This window comes from Corvus cornix, chromosome 3, assembly GCF_000738735.6.
Source record: "Corvus cornix cornix isolate S_Up_H32 chromosome 3, ASM73873v5, whole genome shotgun sequence".
Classification (NCBI taxonomy): Eukaryota; Metazoa; Chordata; class Aves; order Passeriformes; family Corvidae; genus Corvus; species Corvus cornix.
In genome coordinates this window covers 25796693-25819004 of record NC_047056.1, presented here as the reverse complement: position 1 = coordinate 25819004, position 22312 = coordinate 25796693, and the positions used below count along the sequence as shown (strand labels likewise).

General features: G+C 36.0%; 1 protein-coding gene across 2 annotated transcripts in view; it reads left to right on the top strand.

Annotated features, from left to right (window-relative positions):
- The window catches only part of LRPPRC (leucine rich pentatricopeptide repeat containing), an 87726-nt gene that overhangs the window by 52567 nt on the left and 12847 nt on the right, over nt 1-22312 (top strand). For both annotated transcript variants that reach the window (XM_039569061.1, XM_039569060.1), the window contains exons 26-31: nt 9484-9552; nt 9803-9893; nt 12208-12350; nt 12462-12543; nt 16483-16606; nt 20215-20303. In XM_039569061.1, the coding sequence (XP_039424995.1) occupies nt 9484-9552; nt 9803-9893; nt 12208-12350; nt 12462-12543; nt 16483-16606; nt 20215-20303 (598 nt within the window). The remainder of the gene's footprint in view (nt 1-9483; nt 9553-9802; nt 9894-12207; nt 12351-12461; nt 12544-16482; nt 16607-20214; nt 20304-22312) is intronic.

Here is a 22312-nt window from a genome sequence, read left to right as displayed (position 1 = left end):
AAATAAGTTCTACCAATGGCTGCTGTAGTACATCAAGACATGATTTAGTCTTCTTAATTGCACTTCAACTGATAAGCTAGCTTTTGTCTCGAGTCCTTCAAAGATGATCATGTCAGAACAAAGTTGGCACATCTTTCTTCTTGCCCCTTACCACAAGGTCACATACTAGCATGCTTTCCCTTGGATTGGCACAGCATGACTTCTATGTCATCAAATCTAGCTCTGGCTACTTAGGATTTTTTCCCTCACTTAGAAAGGCAGCTTAATTGCCTTTTGTCCTTGAATTTTGTTTTTCATAAAGAAAAAAAGGAAGAAAATTAGGTCAGTATGTTTTGCCTTTAACTAAACTAAACTACATTAAAACTAATGTAGGCTAAAAGAAAGGGATGTGAATTTTCAAGAAATAGGATTAGGGAAAATGTACCTTTTGGAAAAATACTTTCTTTACCTGTCTTATGAAACGTTTCCTTATTTCAAAAATAGTTAATCAGATCTCCTCCTGGGGAGAGGTCTTACATAATTATGTGTTGCTTTAAGTAGTAGATCAGAGAATCGAAAGAATTGTTTGGCCTTACATTCTTCTAAGTCTGGTATTTTAACGGTAAAAGAATTTTTTAGAGCCTAGTCCCCCAGATCTCGCAGCTTCTTACCTGTTGCCTGTACTGGACAGTTAAAAGTCCCTTTTGTTTACTCAGTTGTTGATTGCTGCTTTATTAAGCACGTGCTTAAGATCTGTACTAATGTGAAGGTCATCCAGAAGAGGAAGAGTGAAAAAGGGAATGTTACACCACCTTGGAGGAATTTATTTATTCCCCCTTTCACCTGTTACTATGTTCTCATGCTGCATGGAGATTTACAGATTTCACTGCTTACAGTAGTTAAAATATAGTTGATGTCTGCCATTTTTGTTGGATTTAATTTTTTGGTCATCCCTGAATCTTTCACCAAGATCTCATATAACTTGAAGCTGTTTTACATTCATGATGGTTGAATATTTCTAGACTCACCGTTTGTCCTTCATTTATACATGCTGAATGCAGCTATTAAAATATGCACTGAATCAGTGTGTAATGAAGCCCATGTCCACTCTTGGCTTTTTCTGAAAAGATTTGTATCTCGTTCAGTACTGTAACAGTCCTGCAGCAGAGGGTCAAGCAAAGCCCATCTGTAAGTCTGCTTAGTCTAAGTCTGAACCATGTTTTCATGAAGCAGAAATGAACACTTCATTCCTGTGACTGAATAGGCAAGGTATTAAATGGATGTTAAATCCATTTCTGCACTGTATCAATAAAATCATTGCACCTTAAATGAAGTTTTACTGTACAGCAAAACCCTTATCTAAATAAACCAAAACAAGCACCATGTTCAGAAAGGTATCAGGTCACTGGCACTTCTAATTGGGAGCTTATGGACTCCTCTGATAGGAAGCTGGAGTTGGTAGCAGTGTTCCACTGTCTTCTTGTTGTTTGACAGATACTTCTCAAAATCCTTCTAGATCAAATCACATCAGCTTTTAAAATAACAGCTGTTAATTTGCTCTTTCAGTGGAAGAGTAAAAGCTTTTATTGCTGCTCAGGTTTTCTTTTTGCTGGAAATGAAGGCAAAGAGGATTGGAATACAAAGAAAGATCTCAGAACTGGATGACAGAATCTTTTGGTAGAAGTTCAACCTGTACGGTTTGTTTCCACTAGAGGAGCCTTCTTTGAAAATAGCCATGGATAGTGCATGCCTTCAGAATTCTTTAAGCAGATTTTAATCAAGTGTGATGCTGTCTTTACCTACTCTCATACTAAATATGTTGTTTATATTTAATAACTAAATTCACCATATCCCACATATCTCAAGACATTAGTGTGAAGAATTCAGGGACAAATGGTTGTGAAACAGTTTAATGTGAATAAGTGCAAGAAAAGGCATTTGCTGCTGAAATCTGGGACCTGACAAAAGAACTGGTTTGGGCGAGTTTAGTGTACAGGAATATATCTATCAACAGATGTCAAGTTAATTTAGGAGGTAGATAGATTTAAGCAAAGAATTGTGACATCCACTGTCAGCAGAGCTGAAGATACCAGTTGCCATTGGATTTAATCTACCATAAAAACAATGAGAATATTTCTACGTGATATTGAGAGATTACCGCCTTCTTTCATCCAGATTGCTTTTTTTATGAGTCTGCATCATAAAATTGAGTCCTGCTGATTTTATGCTGGAGATGAACTACCAGGAGAAGATGCTTTCTTGATTTGTGACAGCAGGATTGGGGGAGCGGGGGTGGGGGGGTACAGAGGTTATGTGTAATTTAGTGATGGTTATATCTAGTGTCTGAATTTTTTTACAAAGACTTATTTTTGGTCCTGTCGAGAAAAGAGTGGAGGTGATTAAAGCAAAATTAAAATGTTTGTGAACAAAATTGTATTAGATAATGGTGGTCTGAGATTTAGGAATAGTTTGTAGGGGGTGTAATAGCTTTTATTAGAGTAACTGTATACAACTGAGAGGGAGGGGAAAGACTGAAGAGCTTTTAAGCATGTAAGCCCTATAATTACAAGAAAAGATTAATTTTTAAAATTATTACTATTGAATCCTATTAGTCCAATAAAATCATGACTTCTCCTTCTGAAACTGGACTGATACAGTTAGTTATTAGTGAACTTGGATTTTCTTTCCATGCATGAATGTTTGTGAGTTAATTTAAAAAGGGTTGCTTACTAGTTCAGTGCACGTTATTTAGAAGTTCTTTAGTATTCCTTTCTTAAAGGGAAGGGATATGTTTCAAGTAAGTAAGTTTGGTAAAGGAGATGACTACTGAAAAAATTCCTTCCCGAAAGGAAGAGGGTAATGTGTTCAGAATGTGGGATTATGGCAAGAGCTGTGCATCTTTTCTTAGCTCCAGGGACTTTGTGTTAGAAGGAAGAGGTTTATAATGCTTTTTTTTTTTCATTCATCATACACTGTAATACCACATTACAAGGCCAGAAGCAAAGTTTTGCTCTGTTTTTTGCCTAGGATATCCTTGAGAACTTTATTTTAAGCAGGGGTTTTGTGTATTTTTTATGTCACCTTTTCTTCCAATGTGATTATTGTTGTGAATGTCTACTGATTTTTTTTTAAATAATATTTCTCTGCATAATTTATCTTGGAAGTCTGAAATTTATCTGAAAATGCGGATTATTCCAATAGTGATTTAATGTACATCAGTTATAGTTGTCTTGAGTAATGATAAAGTTGTAAAACTCTATCCTATTTTTATTTTGGTATTTTTGGAAAATAATCAAGTTGCCTTACATTTTTCTCGATGTTTACCTCACATAAAGCAGCATATATTCCTCTTCCAAGTGAAGTAAATAAAATCATGAGTATTTACTCAACAGATACTTGTGTTGGTAAAGTCAGTGAACTGTGAAACTGACAGAAGCTTTGAAGCAAATGCATACTTAGGAAGAAAAAAGCCACAAACCAACAGTACAGACTTTCCCAGTGGAGACTGTAAGCTTTGTATTTTCTTATTGTGAACTACTGCTGCTTTTTACATAAAAATGGACCTAGTAAAGTCAAGTGGTTGCTTCCTTGTGTTACTGTAGGATAGGCAGGAAGGAGAGCATGAGCTTGAATTCTAATCGATCCCAGGAGAAGAGTTCGTGAGGACAGATGTGTAGGCATGTATTCCTTTCATTAAATATCTGGTACTGCAACTAAAATATTAAATACACTGTATCTGGGTAGGTTTTGAAGGCTTGCAGTGGAGCAACTCCTAAGGTTCAGTATTCCAGTACTGCATTCGAATACTTGCCTTCGTTATCAAACATGAAAAGTAAACATATTGAAGGTACAGATATAATTGTGTTCAAGCTTACATACAGTTAGTTACCCCTTGCCCAGAAAGGTGATCAAGAGTTCACATATTTTAGATGAATTTTCTTTTTAAAGAAATCAGTATTATGGGGGTTGTATTTTGTTTAGTTGTATTTATTTCTGGGCAAAATTGCTTATAAAAAAGAAAAGGAATTACTCATTTTTTTGAGTTTGCAAGGTTTTTTTTTTGTTTAGCAAGAGTAAAGGGTATCTTTCTGTGCTATCACCAAAGAAAACATTTTTGAAATAAGTGAGGACTAAGCTTCTTTCAAAGTGGAAAACGAACCTGTAGAAAAAGTATTGCTTCCCCTGCTAGCCATAAACAGCCGTAGCTGTAATGTCATCCTGGTAGTACAATGACTTAAAGAAAAGTTGAGCTAGGAGAGCATTAATATATTTTATTAGACAGTTGATATGATTGCAACAGGAAAGATGCTTTTTGATGCACAGATTATTTTTAGATGACTCAGTCTCTAAAACTGGATCTTTTGTGAGCTTCTGGACTATTGCATAAAAGTTCAGAGCCAATAATCAAAATAGTTTTCTTTTTTCTGTGTATTTGACAATGATACTTCACTTAGACTTCGCTGTAAAGACTATAGTGGGAGAAATGCAGCAAATACAGCAAAGTGGTGTACTTACATACATATGAACTCAAAATGTAAGATTATTTTTGAAAATAATGTAAATGTGTTAATTTTTTATTTTTAAAAAACTAATGCATCGTTATTTGGAAGTAAAGGCATGTTTAGCAAGAGGAAAAAAACCGTAATAGAAGTGTAAAATAATTTTAACCATCTCATCTAACAACTAGTCTAATATGGCTACATAAAGTGCAGAAATTTTATATCTGTATGTTCTTCTAACTTTTTGATTAGGAAGTGCACCTACTGCTTAGTAGAAGTGAGGACTTCTGCCACAAGTTTTAACCTAGGGGGAGATTCAAGCAAAACATCCAGTTGTTGTAAACAACTTTGTTCAAATAACCTGCCATGCAAAAATATCCCAGGCTTCATTAAAGCTGTATTGAATTTGTGAGATTTTCATAGACATTTTTGTGGAATCAGGGAAAAATCCGTCTTTAAATTAAGAACTTCCCATCAAGTGTTCTGTTTTCCCTGACACTTACGTTGGAGAGAGCTGTTAGGAATGACATACATCAGTTCTTATAGCTGTCTGCTCAAGGCTGTCTGCTTGGAGAAGTAACGCATTTTCCTGCGAGACATTGCTTTGGCATCTAAATCTCAGTAACTGGTTCTGGTACTGGTAGCATAAGTCTGTTATTGCTGCTGATGTAACTCTTTGTGAAATGTTCTTTTTCCTTTAGCAGCGTTAGCTGTCTCTTACTATTACTGACTTTTTCAGCTGCAAGGAGAGGAATGAAGGGATCTACCCTTCCAAAGAATACCACTGGGAAGTGCAACGTGGATGGCTTTTATAAAATTTGGCTATTTCTTTCCAAGACATTTGAATTGGTGATTAGAGTAGAACTGTTTCCCTAAGAAAAGATTGAACTTTGCAAAGAAAATACAGATATTTTGAAGAAAACAAAGCACATAAGGTGGTTGGGGTTAACTTGAATAGTTAGAATTGATGTGTTATTCACAGTGAGGTTATATCGTGAAAGGCTAGAGTAAATTGACTGGTATATGAAAGCATTATTTTTCCAAACAGTGCACAGTAGTCATTTGTGAAAGTGCAGTTTTGGAAGGTTAAAACAGAAGCTCTCCATCTCACATCACATACATGCCCAATGAAAAATGCTGCTGCTGGCTTTTAAACAGTTATGCAACCTAAGCCAGCAAAAGTGGCACTGTTTTGGGACAGTTCTCAACTCTTAGTTTGCTGAAAGTCATCTTTTTGAACAGGACATAGGGCTTCTGGTCTGTATGTTCTCTTTTGTGGTTTTCTCTGTAAGTTTTGTGTTTAAAGAGAAAAGGTTTGGTTTAGGCAAGCGGAGAGAAGTAAATAAATATTTTCATATGTCTTCTGTAAATTATTTAACTTTTTTGTTAGAAAAGTTTTTTGACAGTGAAAAACCAGTATGGCCCTATTGGCTGTAGCAGTTACAGAATACTAATGTAAACAGAATTTGAATATTTCTATCATTATTTAAAAATCTGGAAAAACATCTAATAGATTCCTCTCTGACAGGTCAGTATTTTTCCAGACAGTCTGTTTTCTTTCAGCTGTAATAGGTAGAAATTAGCTCAAATAAAAATGTTAGTACAGAAAATCTGCTGATTGGACCCCTTCAATCACCTGTCTGAAGTGACTGGTTCTCAGAAGGAGGAGAACAAATCAAATGCTTTCAGTGTGTTAGGACTGTTGCATTTACATGATTTTTGAGTGCTGCTTGACAAGAGTTCTTCCAAAGATGCAGCATATATTTTCCTTTCTGGTTAGTGTTCCTTTCTGTGTGGGAAGGTGTAGAATCAATGAGCAAATTGGTGTGGGTGTAAGTGTAGAATAAGTGTACTTGTCATAGCATCACAGAATGTGCTGAGTTGGAAGGGGCCCATCAAGATCATAGAGTCCAACTCCCGGCCCTGTGCAGGACACCCCAAGAATCACACCACGTGTAAGTTTTGATTAAAACTTCGATTTCTATAGGAGATACAATGAAGTAGCTGAATTCTGCTTAGCCTAGGGAAGAAACAGGGAATTATTTTATATACTACTCATTAAATTAGTATTAAATTGAGAAAATAAAGACAAATCAATTGTACATTGTCTTTTAATACAAAATCCAGAGGTTTCAAATGAAGCTAGCAGAAGTTAGGCTGAAAACAATCAAAAAGTTGGTAGTATTATGGTTGTTTTCTGCAGAACATGGTGGAGGCAACCCATTGCCAAAAGATCTTCTGAATGACAAATCTTACAGGGTTTCAGGGGCAACAAGAAAAGCTCATGGAAGAGAAATCACTTACTAGAACCAGTGCGATCCACTGAGCCTCAGGTAGCTGGAGAGTGAAAGACGATTAAGAAGAAATTATTGCTGTGTTTTGTGACATTCTATATTCTATAGGTACTGTTAGGGAGAGGATAACAAGGTTTGATTTGGTACAGTGCAACTGGTTTATATTTCAGAAGGATGTAAAAGCCAGAAATCCTCCATGTTTGGTTTATATGCTAGATGAATTGCTTGAGACTCTCAAATAAAAAAAACCCAACAAAACATAGAAACCAGTAAGAATCAGTGTAGATTTTTATTTTTTTTTAGTCCATTGAAACAAGCAAGATCAAAATTGTAAATGGGAATTTGGAAGAGTAATTAGAGTAACAGTTTTTTACGTAATTTCCCTTTATTCCTTGTATTTTTTTGTTCTTTATTTTAGTCTGTTGTATTGTAGAAACACTGTTTACTGCTAAATGCAATGTTTAAAATTCCCTAAGATTGTAAGGGATAAGCTACAAATATGGACTATCAGGCAAGCCCTGGAGATTTAGTTAATCTGACCTAGATGTTCTTTTGATGATTGAGACCTGCAGTATGTGAAAACACTTCTCAATTTCAAAATGAAACACAAGGATATCTGTTGTATAACTCAGCTGTCCTTGTAGTGACAGACACATCAATCATTTCTGAACAGGAAAGGATTTACTATAAAAAGTTTGTAGCTTTCGAGCTGCCGAGTTCATTGGCATTCGGATCAGCAGTGATATTGGAAGTTGTAAGTGAATTCAGCATTTGAATTTTACCATGTCCTAAAGAGGATTAGCTACAAATGCAGGCAACATACTTTTTTCTCTTTCATTTTCAAGAGCCTGTTGTGTATCAAGAGCCTGTTGTGTAAGATGTTAATTCTTGACTTAGCTTTCAGCATATTTTATGTGAAAGTGCTTGGTAGCTCTTAAAAACGCACTGAACAGGTACCTATAAATATAAGTAAGTGTGGGGAGGGGAAAAAAAGTGACAAGCAACTAATTGGAAAAAAAAAGCACGCACCTGGAAAGCTGTGTTTATATATATTGCTTTTGAATACTTGAGAAGTCACTATTTTTCTGTAACCTCCTGGGCTGAGGCTGTTTTAACAGTACACCTAAGCATAACAGAGATGCTCCATGTTGAGAAACTGTGGTGTTAGCATCCTGGTTTTTGCAAAACCTTACATTGACTTCATAGAATGGTTTAGGTGATTGGTAGGATTATATGGCCTAACATTTACTCTGCAGAACACTGTTTCCTATCTATTTAGCAAAATTTAAGAGTTTTCACTGAAATTTTGCATGCTGTTTTTCTGGTGTATGCTGAATTATTTCAGAAAGATGCAAGGGTAGTAATTTTGCACTTGGAGAATATGGAAAAAGGAAATTATCTGTGTTTTTAAAAGAGAGAAGGAAAATTCACATTTCCAATAGTAATTGCTTTCACTGTTTTGCAACTGAAACTTAATATTTCTCACAGCATTTTGTTCAAACTGCCTCTTTTGTGCATACTGGCATTCAAATTTTTAAAGTTGCACTTCACATTTAAACAGTAGAGTTTTCTTACAATATTAAAAGCTAAAGGCCTTCAAGAGTCAAAACACATGTTTCTCTGTAGGGGTGAACAGGCATTTCTTTGGAGTTACTTTGAGCTATATTAATGTGAATCTGGACACGTGAAAGAAAAAGCAGAGTCCACTCTGTAAATTGTGTTTGTGCTAAAACAAGGTAGAATAAAGGAAGTAAATCCAAGTATCTGTGGGAGGCAAGGCCAAGAGGTAGAAATGATGGATGCTTTGCTCACATTTTGCTGTAAACTTTTTTGGATATGTTGGACACGGGTAGTAGAACATGTGACATGTCTCTTTAAAATTTTTGAGAAAATGTAAGAATTTAAGTTGAGGAACTGCTGTTATGATTATGGCATATGGTGCTGGGAAGGCACAATGTGGTTTTCTACACCAGATAGAGTTTCAAGGATTTGAAACATTTTCTTTGAGCATGTGTATAATATATCTGCAGTCTGCTTGAAACAACAAAGGAGTGAATAAGCTAAGGTTCCCAACCTGGGAAAGTAACAGAAAGAACTGTGGCATGCTAACAAATTACACATCAGTTCCTCTGTGTACACACACATAAGGGTAAGCCTTAAGTGTCTTAGCTTTAAGAATAAATCTTGAGCCTTCTGTTCTGGGATAGGAATTGCCTTACAGTTACTATACCTGGTATCAGTACAGTATATTGGCATCACCACATGGTCATGGTGCAGTTCAGAAGCATGGTTTTCTAGCTGCTGAGTTGCAGTGGTGTCTAATACAAATACTTCATTGTGAAGTATTATTTCCAAATAATAATAATTCTTTACCATGAGTAATACAAGGGATTAGTATAGGTAACAGCAATAATACCCTATTAATGTGGTGATAGAAGTTATTTAACACTTCAGTTCATCTGAAGTGTATTTTAAATCAACTCTCAGCAGTGTTCAACCAAAAAGGAGAATGTGGTGAATAAGATGATTGCAATTTTTATGTCTCGTAAAGGCAACCTAACATGATTATTTGTGAGCTTGTAGTTTTATTTAGATTTCAAAAAACAAACAAAAGCTATGAACTTTCATTATGAATACCTGTATTATGTTTATTTTCCTGTAGAATGTTCTGTGTGCAGTAATGTATTTCTTCTTGTGGAAATATTTTACAGACTCCTGGCTTGAGAGCACACTCTGGAAGATTGCAGTGGTTTGCAAAAAGGTGTATATTAAATAAACAGGTATGTGACTCGTATGCTGTGTTCTATGGAACTGTCATTTTGTTCCAAGAAAAATTGTTTTGAAGTATTTTCTCACTTGATTTTTATGTTTGTGAAAGGACAGGTGACAGGCTGATGAGGTGAACTTAATGCTGGTGTATACTTAAACAGAAATATTGTTTTAGCTGAATGCACACAGCATGTATGTGCACATATATAGAAACATAATTGTTTGGCTGAAGTATAACTGTGTTCTTCCTTCTTTTTGAAGCTGGAAGCTTTGGAGCAGTTGGTAGAATTAACTCAAAATCTATTTGAATGTGATAGAGATGAGATGTACTACCACCTGCTTCAACTGTATGGTAAGTGAGCTTAAGATCTTTCTCATGTTTGTAATCCGTTTCCCTTTGTGGTTGGAGGTGGAACATAACGCTGAAGATAAGGCATATCTTGATACACAGTCTGGGTACCATTTCTGAGGCATCTTGTAGGGGAGGAGAAGTCAGGTTTGGGGTTTTTTTCATCTGCAGAACTGAACACAGTATAGTGTGTGTGTGTATGTAATATAGTATAGACTTACATAGTACAAGTTTTCCAATCCTTGATATTGTCTGGTGTTATGATTTGAAAAACTCTGTTTTGGCTTTCAATATGCTTAGAGAAGAAAACCTGCTCATCTTTTATCTTCATAACTGATAAAAATCTGGAATTTCCTGTAATTGGATCTGGTTCTGAAAGGTGCATATATTTCTTAAATTCACCTATTTTTCACCAGCCACAACCTAACTCTTGCATCATTTATAGGCATGAAACATTTAAAACTGAAAGTTCACTTTTATGCTACAGACTTAGTGTAGGATGTATCTATGTGGTTTTTCTTCCTCTTTTCTGTGTTTTTCAGTCTATGTTGGTTTTCTTATTCAGTGTATTATACTGTATTATAAAGGATTAAAATTTTGGAGATCTATTTTAAAGTACTAAAAAAAATATATTGTGTTAAGATTGGATATGGAGCACTATTGGATGTGGAGCACTAAACAGTAAATTGGGCCATAAAGCATTACAGGAATTCCTGTGTACTTTGGTAATGGATGTACATACAGCTATATATTATTGAGCCATTACAGCAGTTTGATATATCTGGAAAACTTGCTTTTGAGCTTAAAGTAATTTTAGGCTGTTCTCCAAGTACATCTTCGGTTGGGTAGGACTACTGATGCAGGCCTCTTCCCCACTGCACTTAGGTGCAGCAGGAGAGGACATGAGGACTTGCGCAAAAAAATGACCAGAGACCCCAGGAGAACTTTGCTGCTTTTCATTTCCTGAAGCCTTGGAAAGCTTCAAACAAAACCATAGCGTTACCTAATTCTGGCTTTACACAGACTGGTTCACCATCAAAAATCAAGTAGGCCTGAAAATCAATCTTGTCTCCACAGGGAGAGAACCTTCCTGTTTCTCCACTCACCCTGTTCACCTCTGGCAGTGACTAAGTCTGACAGTGTGCCTGCTAGGAAGAGAATCTAAGAAGATACAATTCATCAAATTCTGTCATGCAAAATCTTCAGTCTTCTTTCAGAAGACAGAACCAATTCCATCTATTCAAAGAAGTGGAAAATATTTGTGGGTTTCTGTCACCATGAAAGACAAAAGCTATGCATAATCCTGCTTTCAACCATTTTAGATTATCTATCAAAGCTGCCCCATGCACAAGTACAGTAGGACTGTCACTGTGTACCAAAGCCATAACTTCAGAGCTGTTTTAGGCATATAAAAAAAAGAACCTACCATCTAGTCCAAGCAGTAATAAAAATGTTGAAAACAAGGCATTTGGGTATCTGGAATCACAGACTAATTTATACTGGAGAAAACCTCAGGAGTTTAAGCCCAGGTTGTTTCCTGATGCTAGGATAGCTCCAAAGTCAGATCACATTGTGGCCTTGTTTAGTAGAGGTTTGGGTGCCTCCAGCAGTGGAGATCAAAGAGCCTTCCTGAACAACCTGTCCCAGGATTTGATCATTATCAGATACTCCATTGCTGCAACTTTCAAATGTCACCTTTTGCCCTTTGCTGTGCACTTGTGAGGAGAGACTGACCCTTGAAGAGTCAGCGGAGAATTTACAAGATTTGCGTATATAGTAGGAGAACTAAACCTGATTGGAATAAAATGCCAAGGTAATTTGTTGAGAAGGATGTTTCTGCTTTAGAGAGCTCATTTTTACCAGTGTAAATCAGCAGTGTCTTAGAGTCATAAATGCTTCACAACTTGTGACTGCAAAGGTAGAAAATGTAATGGCAGCAGGAAACCCCTGCTGTAGGTAGTTAAATGGTAGTTAACTGGTTTTTTTCTCATGAAGTCCAGCTTTCTATTTATTTGCAGTTCTGTACAGTGATGCAGATATACATTTCAATTAACAATCAAGAATAATAGATGAGCTGAGATGATCGCTTCTGCAATACTTTTGAGCTGATTTCTCATTTATCTGAAAATTCTTATAATCCTTGGGGTTTTTTTCTGGCATCCTCTATGTATTAAAACTTTTCAAACTGATGATCATATGAAGCAGAAGTACATGATTAATTGATGAATTATTTTCCAAACACACGATTTTGAATAACTTTAGATATGGATGTATATTCCAAATGTGCTTTTATCTGAAGATTTTAATCTTGTTTCAGACAGCAAAAAGGACTGGGGAAAGGCTGAAGCTATCTGGACTAAAATTCAAGAAGAAAATATTGTTCCTCGTGAGAAAACACTAATTTTACTTGCTGATATATTTGAGAAAAATGGTCAGACTGTTCCATTTGAGGTACCTAAGGTAAGTGGAGTTTAACTTTCCTAGCTAACAACGCTTACAAATATATTTCTTCTTACTAAAAAACATTAACACATAGCATTACAGTAATTTAAATGTTTGTTTCTTTCAAAGGTTAGGCCTGAAGATAGCAGAAATGCTGCTATTGTGGAAGAAATGAAAATACGGATGCTTTGCAAGAAAAATAAAGCACAAGGTAAACTGAAATCCAGTGTGCGTTTTTCCCCCTTCCACATTAATTTTAAGGTTTCAATTAACTGCGGAGCTCTTCTGTGCAAACTTCCCAGTCTCTGCTGAAAACAGAATGAATTTATGCATGGATGTTTGCCTTTGTATACAGAAGAGCAGAGTGTTGAAATATGTGCAGTTCCTTTGATTTAGTCCATGTTTAGTCATTGGAAATCCATTCTTATCCATCTCATCCCAAAGCAGGGTGACTTAAGAAGAAATAGCTTTACTGGACCTTGCAAAATGGGGAAGAAATAACAGAATACCAGAACGTCTCAGGTTGGAAGGGACCACAGTGGGTCATCTGGTCCAGCCTTTTTGCTCAGGCAGTTTCATCCTTGAGCACATGGAACAGGACCCTTGCATATCTCCAGTGATGAGACTCCACAGTCTCTCTGGACAATCTGTTCCGGTGTTCAGTCACCTGCACAGTAAAGAAGTTCTTCCTCATGCTTAGGTGGAATTTCCTGTGCATCACTTTCTGCCCACTGCCTCTTGTCCTATTGCTCTGCACCACTGAGAAGAGCCTTGGTCCAAATTAGTTCATTTCTAGTATTTGCCAAGGTGCAGAGCATTTGAATATTCTGGAAATCCTTATTTTCTTCATTTATACTATAATAAATAACTAGGTACATCACTTGAAAGCAGTATAGAAAATTGAATTCAATAGGTTTAAAAATTAATTTTGCTGAATGAAGAAGATATATAAATGCAAGACACCTAGTAATTTTCTTCTCTAAGTGTAATCAGTGTATTTTACAGGTTGGACACAGATTTTTAAGCTCTGAGTTTTTAAAAGAAGAATGTATCAGTCATTCACACATTTTACTTACATTGTTAGTGAAATTACCATCTAGAGTTATTCAGTCTAAATATTCAGTCTATTTAGATCAGGAGTCTAAAGTTGGGTCTGGACATTCTGCATACTGGCAGTGCAATATCATGTTATGTATATGAAGTTAAGAATTGTGTATTACGGCAGACATGTTTTCAGGAAATTCTTCATGCTGGTAACTTTTGGGTCTTGTAAGAAAATGAGAAATGCAGGAATATTTTCATTGAAAATTGGATGAAATCAAGGGAACGCAGTTTACGACATTTCCACACAAGTGTCCTGTGCCTTTGGTATCATAAATGATAAAGTGGAGAGCAGGAGGAAACCAAATATGCCTTAGACTTGGAAGGGAAACTAGTTTAAAGCAAAAATATAAAATGTAACTTCTGTGATGACTTTGGGTATTGAACTTAGCAGTAAATCACTTCTGCATATTCTTTTATTTAAAGGGTAGTATTTGAGAGAAGGTGTTCTAGAGTTACTGGGAATGAAGGGGAAAAAAAGATTATGTTGGAAAACAGTTCCTGTCTTCCTGGGAATCTGTTCTCTTGGACTGAAGAAAAACTCTAAAACCACTAAGTTGTTGCTTTTTTTTATATAACCAGTATAATGTAATTTTGGTGTGAATGTAACAGGGCAGCATTTTGATGGGAAAAAGATTAACTCAATCTAGTTATGTAACTGTTCAATGAACTTACCAAGTCTGACACGTTTTGATAACCTATTCTCCAAAGTGCTTGATTTATGCAAAGTCATATTTTCATTTTTGTCTTGATTCCTCCGTGTGAGAACTTGACTCTAGGGGATCATGTAACACATATCCCAAACAATCACAATTGCTGAAACAGATTTGACTGTCTTGAGAACTGAGACTTACTTGGCAAGTTGTCACTTTTCTAACGAATCTTTCTACTTGAAATAGCTGTGGTATAACACAGTATGATCTTGAAACCCAAGAAATTTCTCTTTTGAATGCTAATATATTTTAATAATTTTAGATGCCATCTGAAGAAGTAATAAGCTGATAATACCTGATCAGGCATATGTCTCAATTCAAGATTGATCTAGGTATACTTCAAACATGCTACTTGCAGAAATGCAAAATGAAGTTAAGAAAATAATCTGGACAGGATAAGCTTTCCCAGGTTAGGAGTGACATACACAACAAAACTGATACAAAAATTTTTAATTCTTCATTGAACTAGTCATTACAAAAAAAAAAAAAAAAGAAAATTAAATACATTTCCTTGTAGAAGGAGATCTTACATTTTATGGGCTGTGATAATTGATGGTAACATATGCTTGGCATCCTGGCCACTAGTGGCAAGGTCCATTTCTGTATCCAACTGATGAAAGCAATATTTAAACACAGGGTGAAATTGTAGTTCAGTCTGAAGACAGCAGAGCTTTTGTAGGAGTCTCTAAACATAAGGAGTTTTTGCCCTTAAAAAAAATTTCAAGCAGGCATTTACAAGCAGAAAGACCAAACCTATCACCAGTCAGCTGCATTTCTGTAAATCAGTAGCTGCATTTGTAGCAGATGATACCAGTCAGAGGTGTATTGTTCTTGTTGAATGTAGTTGCTAGTCTACTGGTACCTCAGATTTCAGAACAGTGGAAGGAGAAATGTCTTGCCCCTGAATTTAAACTTGAACACTATGAATGCTGGTGATCAGCATCTCTGAGCAGGCAAGAGAGTTCAGCACATTGCTGCAGGCCAAACTAACTTCAGACCTCTAAGTAAAAGTGGTGGAGGATTTCAGAACCTTTCTTGTGTGATCCTATTGTTTCATTGCTCTTTTGGTTGACGATGCAATCACTCTTGTAATGTCAGACTCTCATGTCAGACTCTTGTACACATGAAACTCAAATGCACAGAAGTGAATTTAATTTTTACTAAGATGCTGTTATCCTTTATCTCTGTTCATATATGTATATTTAACATAGATTCAAGCAATAAGTAGATTATGAATGGCCATGGTAATTCTAATTATTAACTTGGTTTAGGAGTTTGTGTGATGTAAATAACTAATTTTATGCTTAGCCATTTCTGTGCCTACATTTCAGGAGGTTTTTGTGTATACTTTTTGGCTGAAGAAGTTTAAGATGCAAACTGAAAGGCATACCAACAGTTTTCATTAAAATTCCGCAACACACTGTACTAAGTGCAATTAGTGTGATGCTTCTTATGACATTAAGATTCAAATGAGTTGTCTTCATCTTTATTTTCGAAGTATAAGAAAAAAGCTTTAATGCATAGCTGTGAAATTTGTTGGTGATAGTCCAACTATTTCTGATAAGTTTTAAAGGTTATTGTGGCTGTGATTTGAACTAGCAAAGGGATTATTTCATGAGTCATTAAAAGAAACGTGCAATCACAGTGTAGATATAAAAGATCATTTGTGGTTTTTAAGACAGCTTTCTAGCATATGTTACAGTGTGGATGGCAGTTCTAGCTGCATGTTTATAGCTGCATAATCTTGTTTCAGAAAAATAAATGACTGAAAAGTGTGCTTATCATTTTTTCCCCCTTTTTGGTAACATCTTTTCATACACTGACAGTTATTGTGAATGCATGAAATAAAACTGTTAATCAGTCAAACAAATGCAGTGTAGTTTACTTGCTAAATATCTGTATATTTGTAAATTGTATGTTTTGTATAAATCTTGTCGTAGCCAAATAATTTGATCTCCCCATATTGGAATCGCCTCCTATATTATTTGTTAAATGCTGTTGTGATCATGCACCAGACACTGTAACTGCATACCCCAGAATTAGGTGTTGCTTTAAAAATCCTGAGTCTTCCCCTTCTAACCAGCTATGTTGGTATTGAAGCAACAGCCAGGTATAAAGGAGGAGCAGTAGCAAACTTTTTCTCCTGTGGAAGTGTGTGTTGATCACTGTACACGGGAAGTTTTGAACAAGCTGTGATCCACGGCTTTGAGCTTAAAGATGTAAGCAAAGGATAAATAGATTTAAGATGGACCTTTTTCAAAGAACAGGTGATTTCTTTCTGTGATCAACATTCTTGCAATATGACGTTTCCTTTTGGCTTTCTTACTCTTTTTTAGAGGCCTACAATATTTTCAGGAGAATGCAAGAGAAGGATGAGTCTCCTTATCGTTGCTGTGACGTCCTTATAAAAGCACTGTTAGCACAGAATTGTCTTGATGAAGCCCTTGATGTGAAACGCATGTAAGGCTTTTCTTTGTTTGGGGGATTTTTATTGGCTCAGAGAGAGTGGTTAAATAATTTCTGGATCATTTTCAGGTGAGTCCTTATCTTCTAATGGGAAAACAGGTCATGACTAGTGATTAGGAGCTGTGGTAAGAAACACACCAGCATTTCATAGGGCGATATGGCACATTTTTAAAAAGGTACTAGAGTGACAGTGTGTATTGCTAATAACTCATTTCAAATAACAATCTGAACAAATGTACATGGCATCAGAGCTGAAAGTCTACCCTTCTGGCAGTCTGCCTTTTCCTCTTTAGAGCAATATCCAAACAGACAGGATTCCTTCACTTAGCTGCCCGTGAGCCTTCCCCTGAATGCTTGTCCCTGCTGCTGTCTTACCCTGCCCACACTCCCTGGCAGCTGGCTGCCTGCCAAATGCAAAATGGTATGTTTGGTTGTGATGCCAGTGGCTAGGAGATGACCATAAACCTTAGATCCAACTCTTACACTTCTGAAATAAATCCAACCTGCTGTCATGTATTATTAGAAGGAAAGGAATTAAATTAACCTTTAGTGTGTTGTATGGTATGACACTTGCTTGAATTACTGCTTGTAACACATGTTCTGGTCAGGTTATAGGCTTTAAAGCGTTTTAAAGCTTTGGAGAGTCAATGGAGAGTTAAGGAAAACAAGAATTTAAGTTTAAGGATTTTAAATCTTTCAGTTTCTTCAACTGAAACTAGACCAGTGGTTGTCATCAAGTGTGGTCACTGAATGAATACAATGAATTTTAAAGTGGCTGTAGGTAAATTACCTAATGCATAGAGTACTCTGAAAAAAGCTAATAATTTTTAGTACCAACTTAGTTTCTGATGTCCAGGAACGGTCTAGTGTAAGATGATACTGATTATTTTAATGTTTTCTTTAAAAGTGTTTAGACTGGAGAAATGTCTTGCGTTGAAAAAGTGTTTGAGTTCTGCATTCAGAAGAACAAATAGTGCTTTTTCAAATAGCTCTCAGCAACTGGGCTTTATAATAAGTAATGTTTGTGCTTGCAGGATATATAGCTTATATCAAGGGAAAACTAAATCAGTTTATCAAATCGATCTCCCTGTAATGCAAGTAACTGATAAATCTCTGCAAATAAAAGATGTTTTAGGGAGTGCAAAGAACACTGATAAAATTTAGGTAGTTTGTTTCACAGAAGATACTCAGTTATCTAAAGATATATTGAAAGGTTCTTCAGGGAAGAACCTTGAAACATGACTGCTTCCTGGCTCTACAGCTCAAACACAGTTGTAAGGAAGATGCACAAAGTAGTGCATATTACCAGCAATAATTTGCAGATTAGAAGAGAAGAAAAAAAGTAGTGGCTTGTTCCTAGTATTTCAGGGATTCAGAATTGTCACTTTAGGTAAGTGTTGTAGTATGTAAATTCAAAATTCAGGAAGAAAAATGATTTGAAAAACTGAAAAGGTTGGAGGTGCGTTAAGCCTCTGAAGTTTGAGATATTTACAAGCCAATTAATAGGATTTTATAAGAGGTTTTCTTCTTGGTTACAACCATGACCATAACTCCTGTACTTTTCACAACTCTCCTACTCCATCTCGTAGCATAGAAATACCAGATAGTTACACTGAGAAGCTTCTAACAACTCACTGTTGCATCAAGACAGAAAAGACTTCATATTTGTTGTGTTCATGGCGTATCTGTGTGTCTTTTTTTCTAGTAACAAAATGATGCTTATATTAAGCATTTTTAAAAGCCTGTAAGTTCTAAGGAATTCACTGAAATAGAGAAAGCGATAGTGTGTGTTCCTATGATTGAGGAGTAGCAAATCTGTGTTTCACACACATTTCTGGATGCTTCACAACTTTTCCAGCCTCATGCTAAAAAGAGATTACTCCTACAAAGCCTTAACATGTGTGATGGCCTGAAAGTTGTGCAGCTCCTAATATTTTCATTTAGATACGTATTACTTTTTACTGTTTAAAGCCAAATTTGAAAGGTAAATGATATGTAGAGAGTCTTACTGTGCACATTAGCATAGGCAACAAAAAGCCTACTTTTTTTAAAATTTAGAAATGCCCAATAACTTCAAAACGTCCCCTGTTACCAGAACTGAGAAACTTCCTTGAGAAAGCGATGTGGGAGGAGTAAATAGCACTCCTACACTGCATTTGAAAAAAACTAACGCCAGACAACCCAGAAGATCACTGATCTGTTGGTCAACCTAAGTGTAGTTGCTTTCACATTCTAGGACTGTTTTGAGGAATATTTAGTGCATTTAGTCCAAGAAGTTTTAAATAGAAATTTAGGAGTATTGGAATGATGGATTAGTTCTGTAATAGTAGCTAACGTCTATTTAATCACACTAAAGATTGGAAGATTGGAGAAAGTAAATCCTTTGTTAAATGTAATTTACAGTCTCATGCATGAATTGTTGACTTAAGGGCTTTGACAGATGGGACAAAGGGAAAAAAAAAAAAGGCGGAACTGAGCAGTGGGTGCTTAGGCAGGGATTAAGGGGATTGGTTGGGAGAGTAAGAAAATCCCGAGTCCAGTGACTGCATTTGTGAGCCTGGGAGGCTGAAAGTGACTGAGAGGATAGTCATATTGTGTGCAATGTGAAGGATTTTCTTGGGATTGAGGAGAACAATTTAGCAATGACCCTGCTTACCTCCCAATCCGCTCAGCCCCTAAGTTCAAGTAGGTAGGCTGCTCAGTTGTGTGCCACAAGATGATGAGTGAGGTTTATCTTGATTGCTGATATGGTAAATGGCATTGCCCCCCTTTGCTCTGTAGAGATTTTGTAATCTAGAAATGAACATTTGTAAAGTTACCCTTATATATTAAAAACGGGGCTTGGCTACATGTCATTTAGGAGCATGAACATTTTGTAGTGTAAGACCAATGTGATTGCTGGTTAGTCTCTCTTGACAATTTCCAGAGTGTTAGAAAAGCTTTAGCAGGGTTAACTAAAGTAAAGACTGTCTTTGCTGTACATACACGAAGTTTTGTATTACAGAAGATAAGGAGTTGATAAGTGAAATAAAATTTTAATGTGGCTAAGGCAGCAAATGTAGGATGTTCACTTTAAAACCTGTATACATCTAGATGACAGAAATTTGAAAATTAATCAACCAAATGATATGGTGTTAGTTCATAATATGCTTTAGTTTATGTTTAAAATATACAGTGCTGAAAATAAATGTTTCATTTTTATTGCTGAAAGAATAGTTTTATATTTTATAATTATGGTGACTATTGAAAAAAGAAGAAAAAGTATCCAGCTTAGGATACAACAGAACAATGCAGGGCATGCAGTTATTTTAGTCATCTAATATGTCAGCATTCAAGAATCTGAACCGATTGTTTAAAAAAAATCTTGTACTTTGTTTCTTTTGTTGCTCACTTCCAACTTTGTCATCTGTCAGAATGCAAAAAAAATTATCCTTCTATAACCATTGACAGGATAACACAAAAGCTGTCTCCAGGTCGATATTTTGCAGCAATATTTTTAACATACGAACAGTAGTTTTTATAATTTCACCTTGGTGCTCAACCATTTATTATCGTATCAGAAGCATGTCAGTAATTCCTTTCTAAATGTCTGCTTCTTTTAGTGCTGAGACCCACATCAAGGGCTTCACACTGAACAGTGCTGCCAGCAGCCTCCTCATCATATCGCAAGTTAGGCGGGATTATTTGAAAGGTATGTCACAATGCTTGACCTTTACGTCACATTAATGCCTCTGCAGATTTTTCTTGTAACGCCCTTCGAATACTTGGATAAAGGAGTCCATTTAGCAAATTACCTGCTTATCAAGAGCCTTTTGTGGTAGCTGAGAGACGTAAATTACTGTACATGCATTTATAATACAGCTTGAATATGAATGTACTTGTCATTTGACCACTTAGTCCAGTTTCCATTCCATTTAACACAAGATGGGTTTTCTTAAGATGAATCACAGCTCTTCAGACATGCAAAATTTGTGCTCCAGAACGAGAGAAAGTACAGGCTTTCAAGTGCGTTAAAATTCACAGCACAAGTCATTTTGCTTTGGAAATTAACATACTTTAGAGCATCTGAAACAATTCCCAGCAGTTGTTTCTTGCATATTGTGTTGGTTGTGTGAGATACCAGATGAGTTAAATTGACTGTTAAATGTGCATGATTGTGAACTAAATGATTATAATATTGATTTAAAAACTTAATCAAATACTTTTTAATAGTTCTCAATACCAATGGTAACAAAATACTCTGGTTGGTTTTCTTTTTAATGTAATGATGATAGTGAAAAAAATGGTGGCTGAAGAGTACATAAGATGCCCAACAGGACGGGGCATGAAGTTTACAGTTGTTTTATTTTAGTTCTCAGCATTGGTTGCTTTGCAGCCTAGAGATCAGTTCCACAGTGTTACATCTAACTTACTTAGTTGTGTTGAAGAACTCTTGTGCAAGAGGAAAACTCTGCATGCAGGTAGTTTTACATGCAGGGCAGTATCTTTTATCCCCATGCAAGTCTAAGTACAATGTTGATACATATTTTTGTCAGTATGTTTAAGCTCTAAAGCAACTATGTACAAATTAAATGGATTATTTAAGTTGGGTTTACAAGGCCTACCAGAAAACCTACTTTTGATCGTGCCATCATTACATTTTATTTCATTCCATTATGCATAGCTGTACTAATAACCCATACCCATGTAACATCAGCTACATTAAAAGACTCGAGATGAGCATTTAGACACATTTTCTCACTTGTACTCCTTCTTTCCTGTGGCTGATAAACTTGCCTTCTTTCCAATGCCTTCCTCATTCAGTCTCTAGTTTAACATCCCTGCCAGGTGTCATCCACTCAAGTGTTTGTGGTGAACGCCATTGCTCCTTTTGCTATTGGCAGATCTTTCTTAGCAGCTTTCAAGGCCTTCACCTGACTTTCCTGTCTGCTTTTATTCTAATAAATCTCTGTTTTCTTCTCCAATATGTCATGAAGTTTTACCAGCTCTTCCTGAACACTGCACACCAAAATTCTTCCCTGCTTTTGAACATAAGTGATGTTTCGATATTCTGCCAGTCTGTTGCACAAACTATATGGGGTTTTAGCTAGCATACTAAATTCTCTGCTGCATCAACCCTCTTCCTTGCTGTACTCTAAAAATCTTCTTTTTGCACGATGCAGAGTTTCTCAAGAAGTCTGTGGAATTACATTACTTTGCAAAATGATATTTTCTTTTATCTTGCACGTTGAAGAAGCTTTACTCTGACAATCTTATTGAATAGTCACACTTGATCCTTGTTTCTGTTTTAATTTGAAAGATACTACTTGTCTTTGTCTAAGTGAAGCCTTGAAAATGCAAACTACTAAATATTTCAGCCATAGTGGTCATTTTCTAAGGCTCGTAGATGACCCAAAACGTTTTTGGGCATGGTGCTTTTGTAGTCTTTTGCTGGTGAGCTCCGTTTGACCTACATCCTGTGATGGCTTTCACTTGTGTGAAACCTGCTTGCTTTACCACTTACATACCTCATTTAGTTCATCAACGTTCTTTATTGTGTAATGTGGTATAGTTAAAAGGTTTTATGGAGGCCCCTAAGTATAGTCCTAAGAGCTCTGATATCTTCTAGCAAGAACTTCATAAAACCCAGGCTACTTTCAAGAGTGGGTTTCATGGTAGGAAATTTGCAGAATTTATAGGAAAGCATTGTGAAAGACAAAT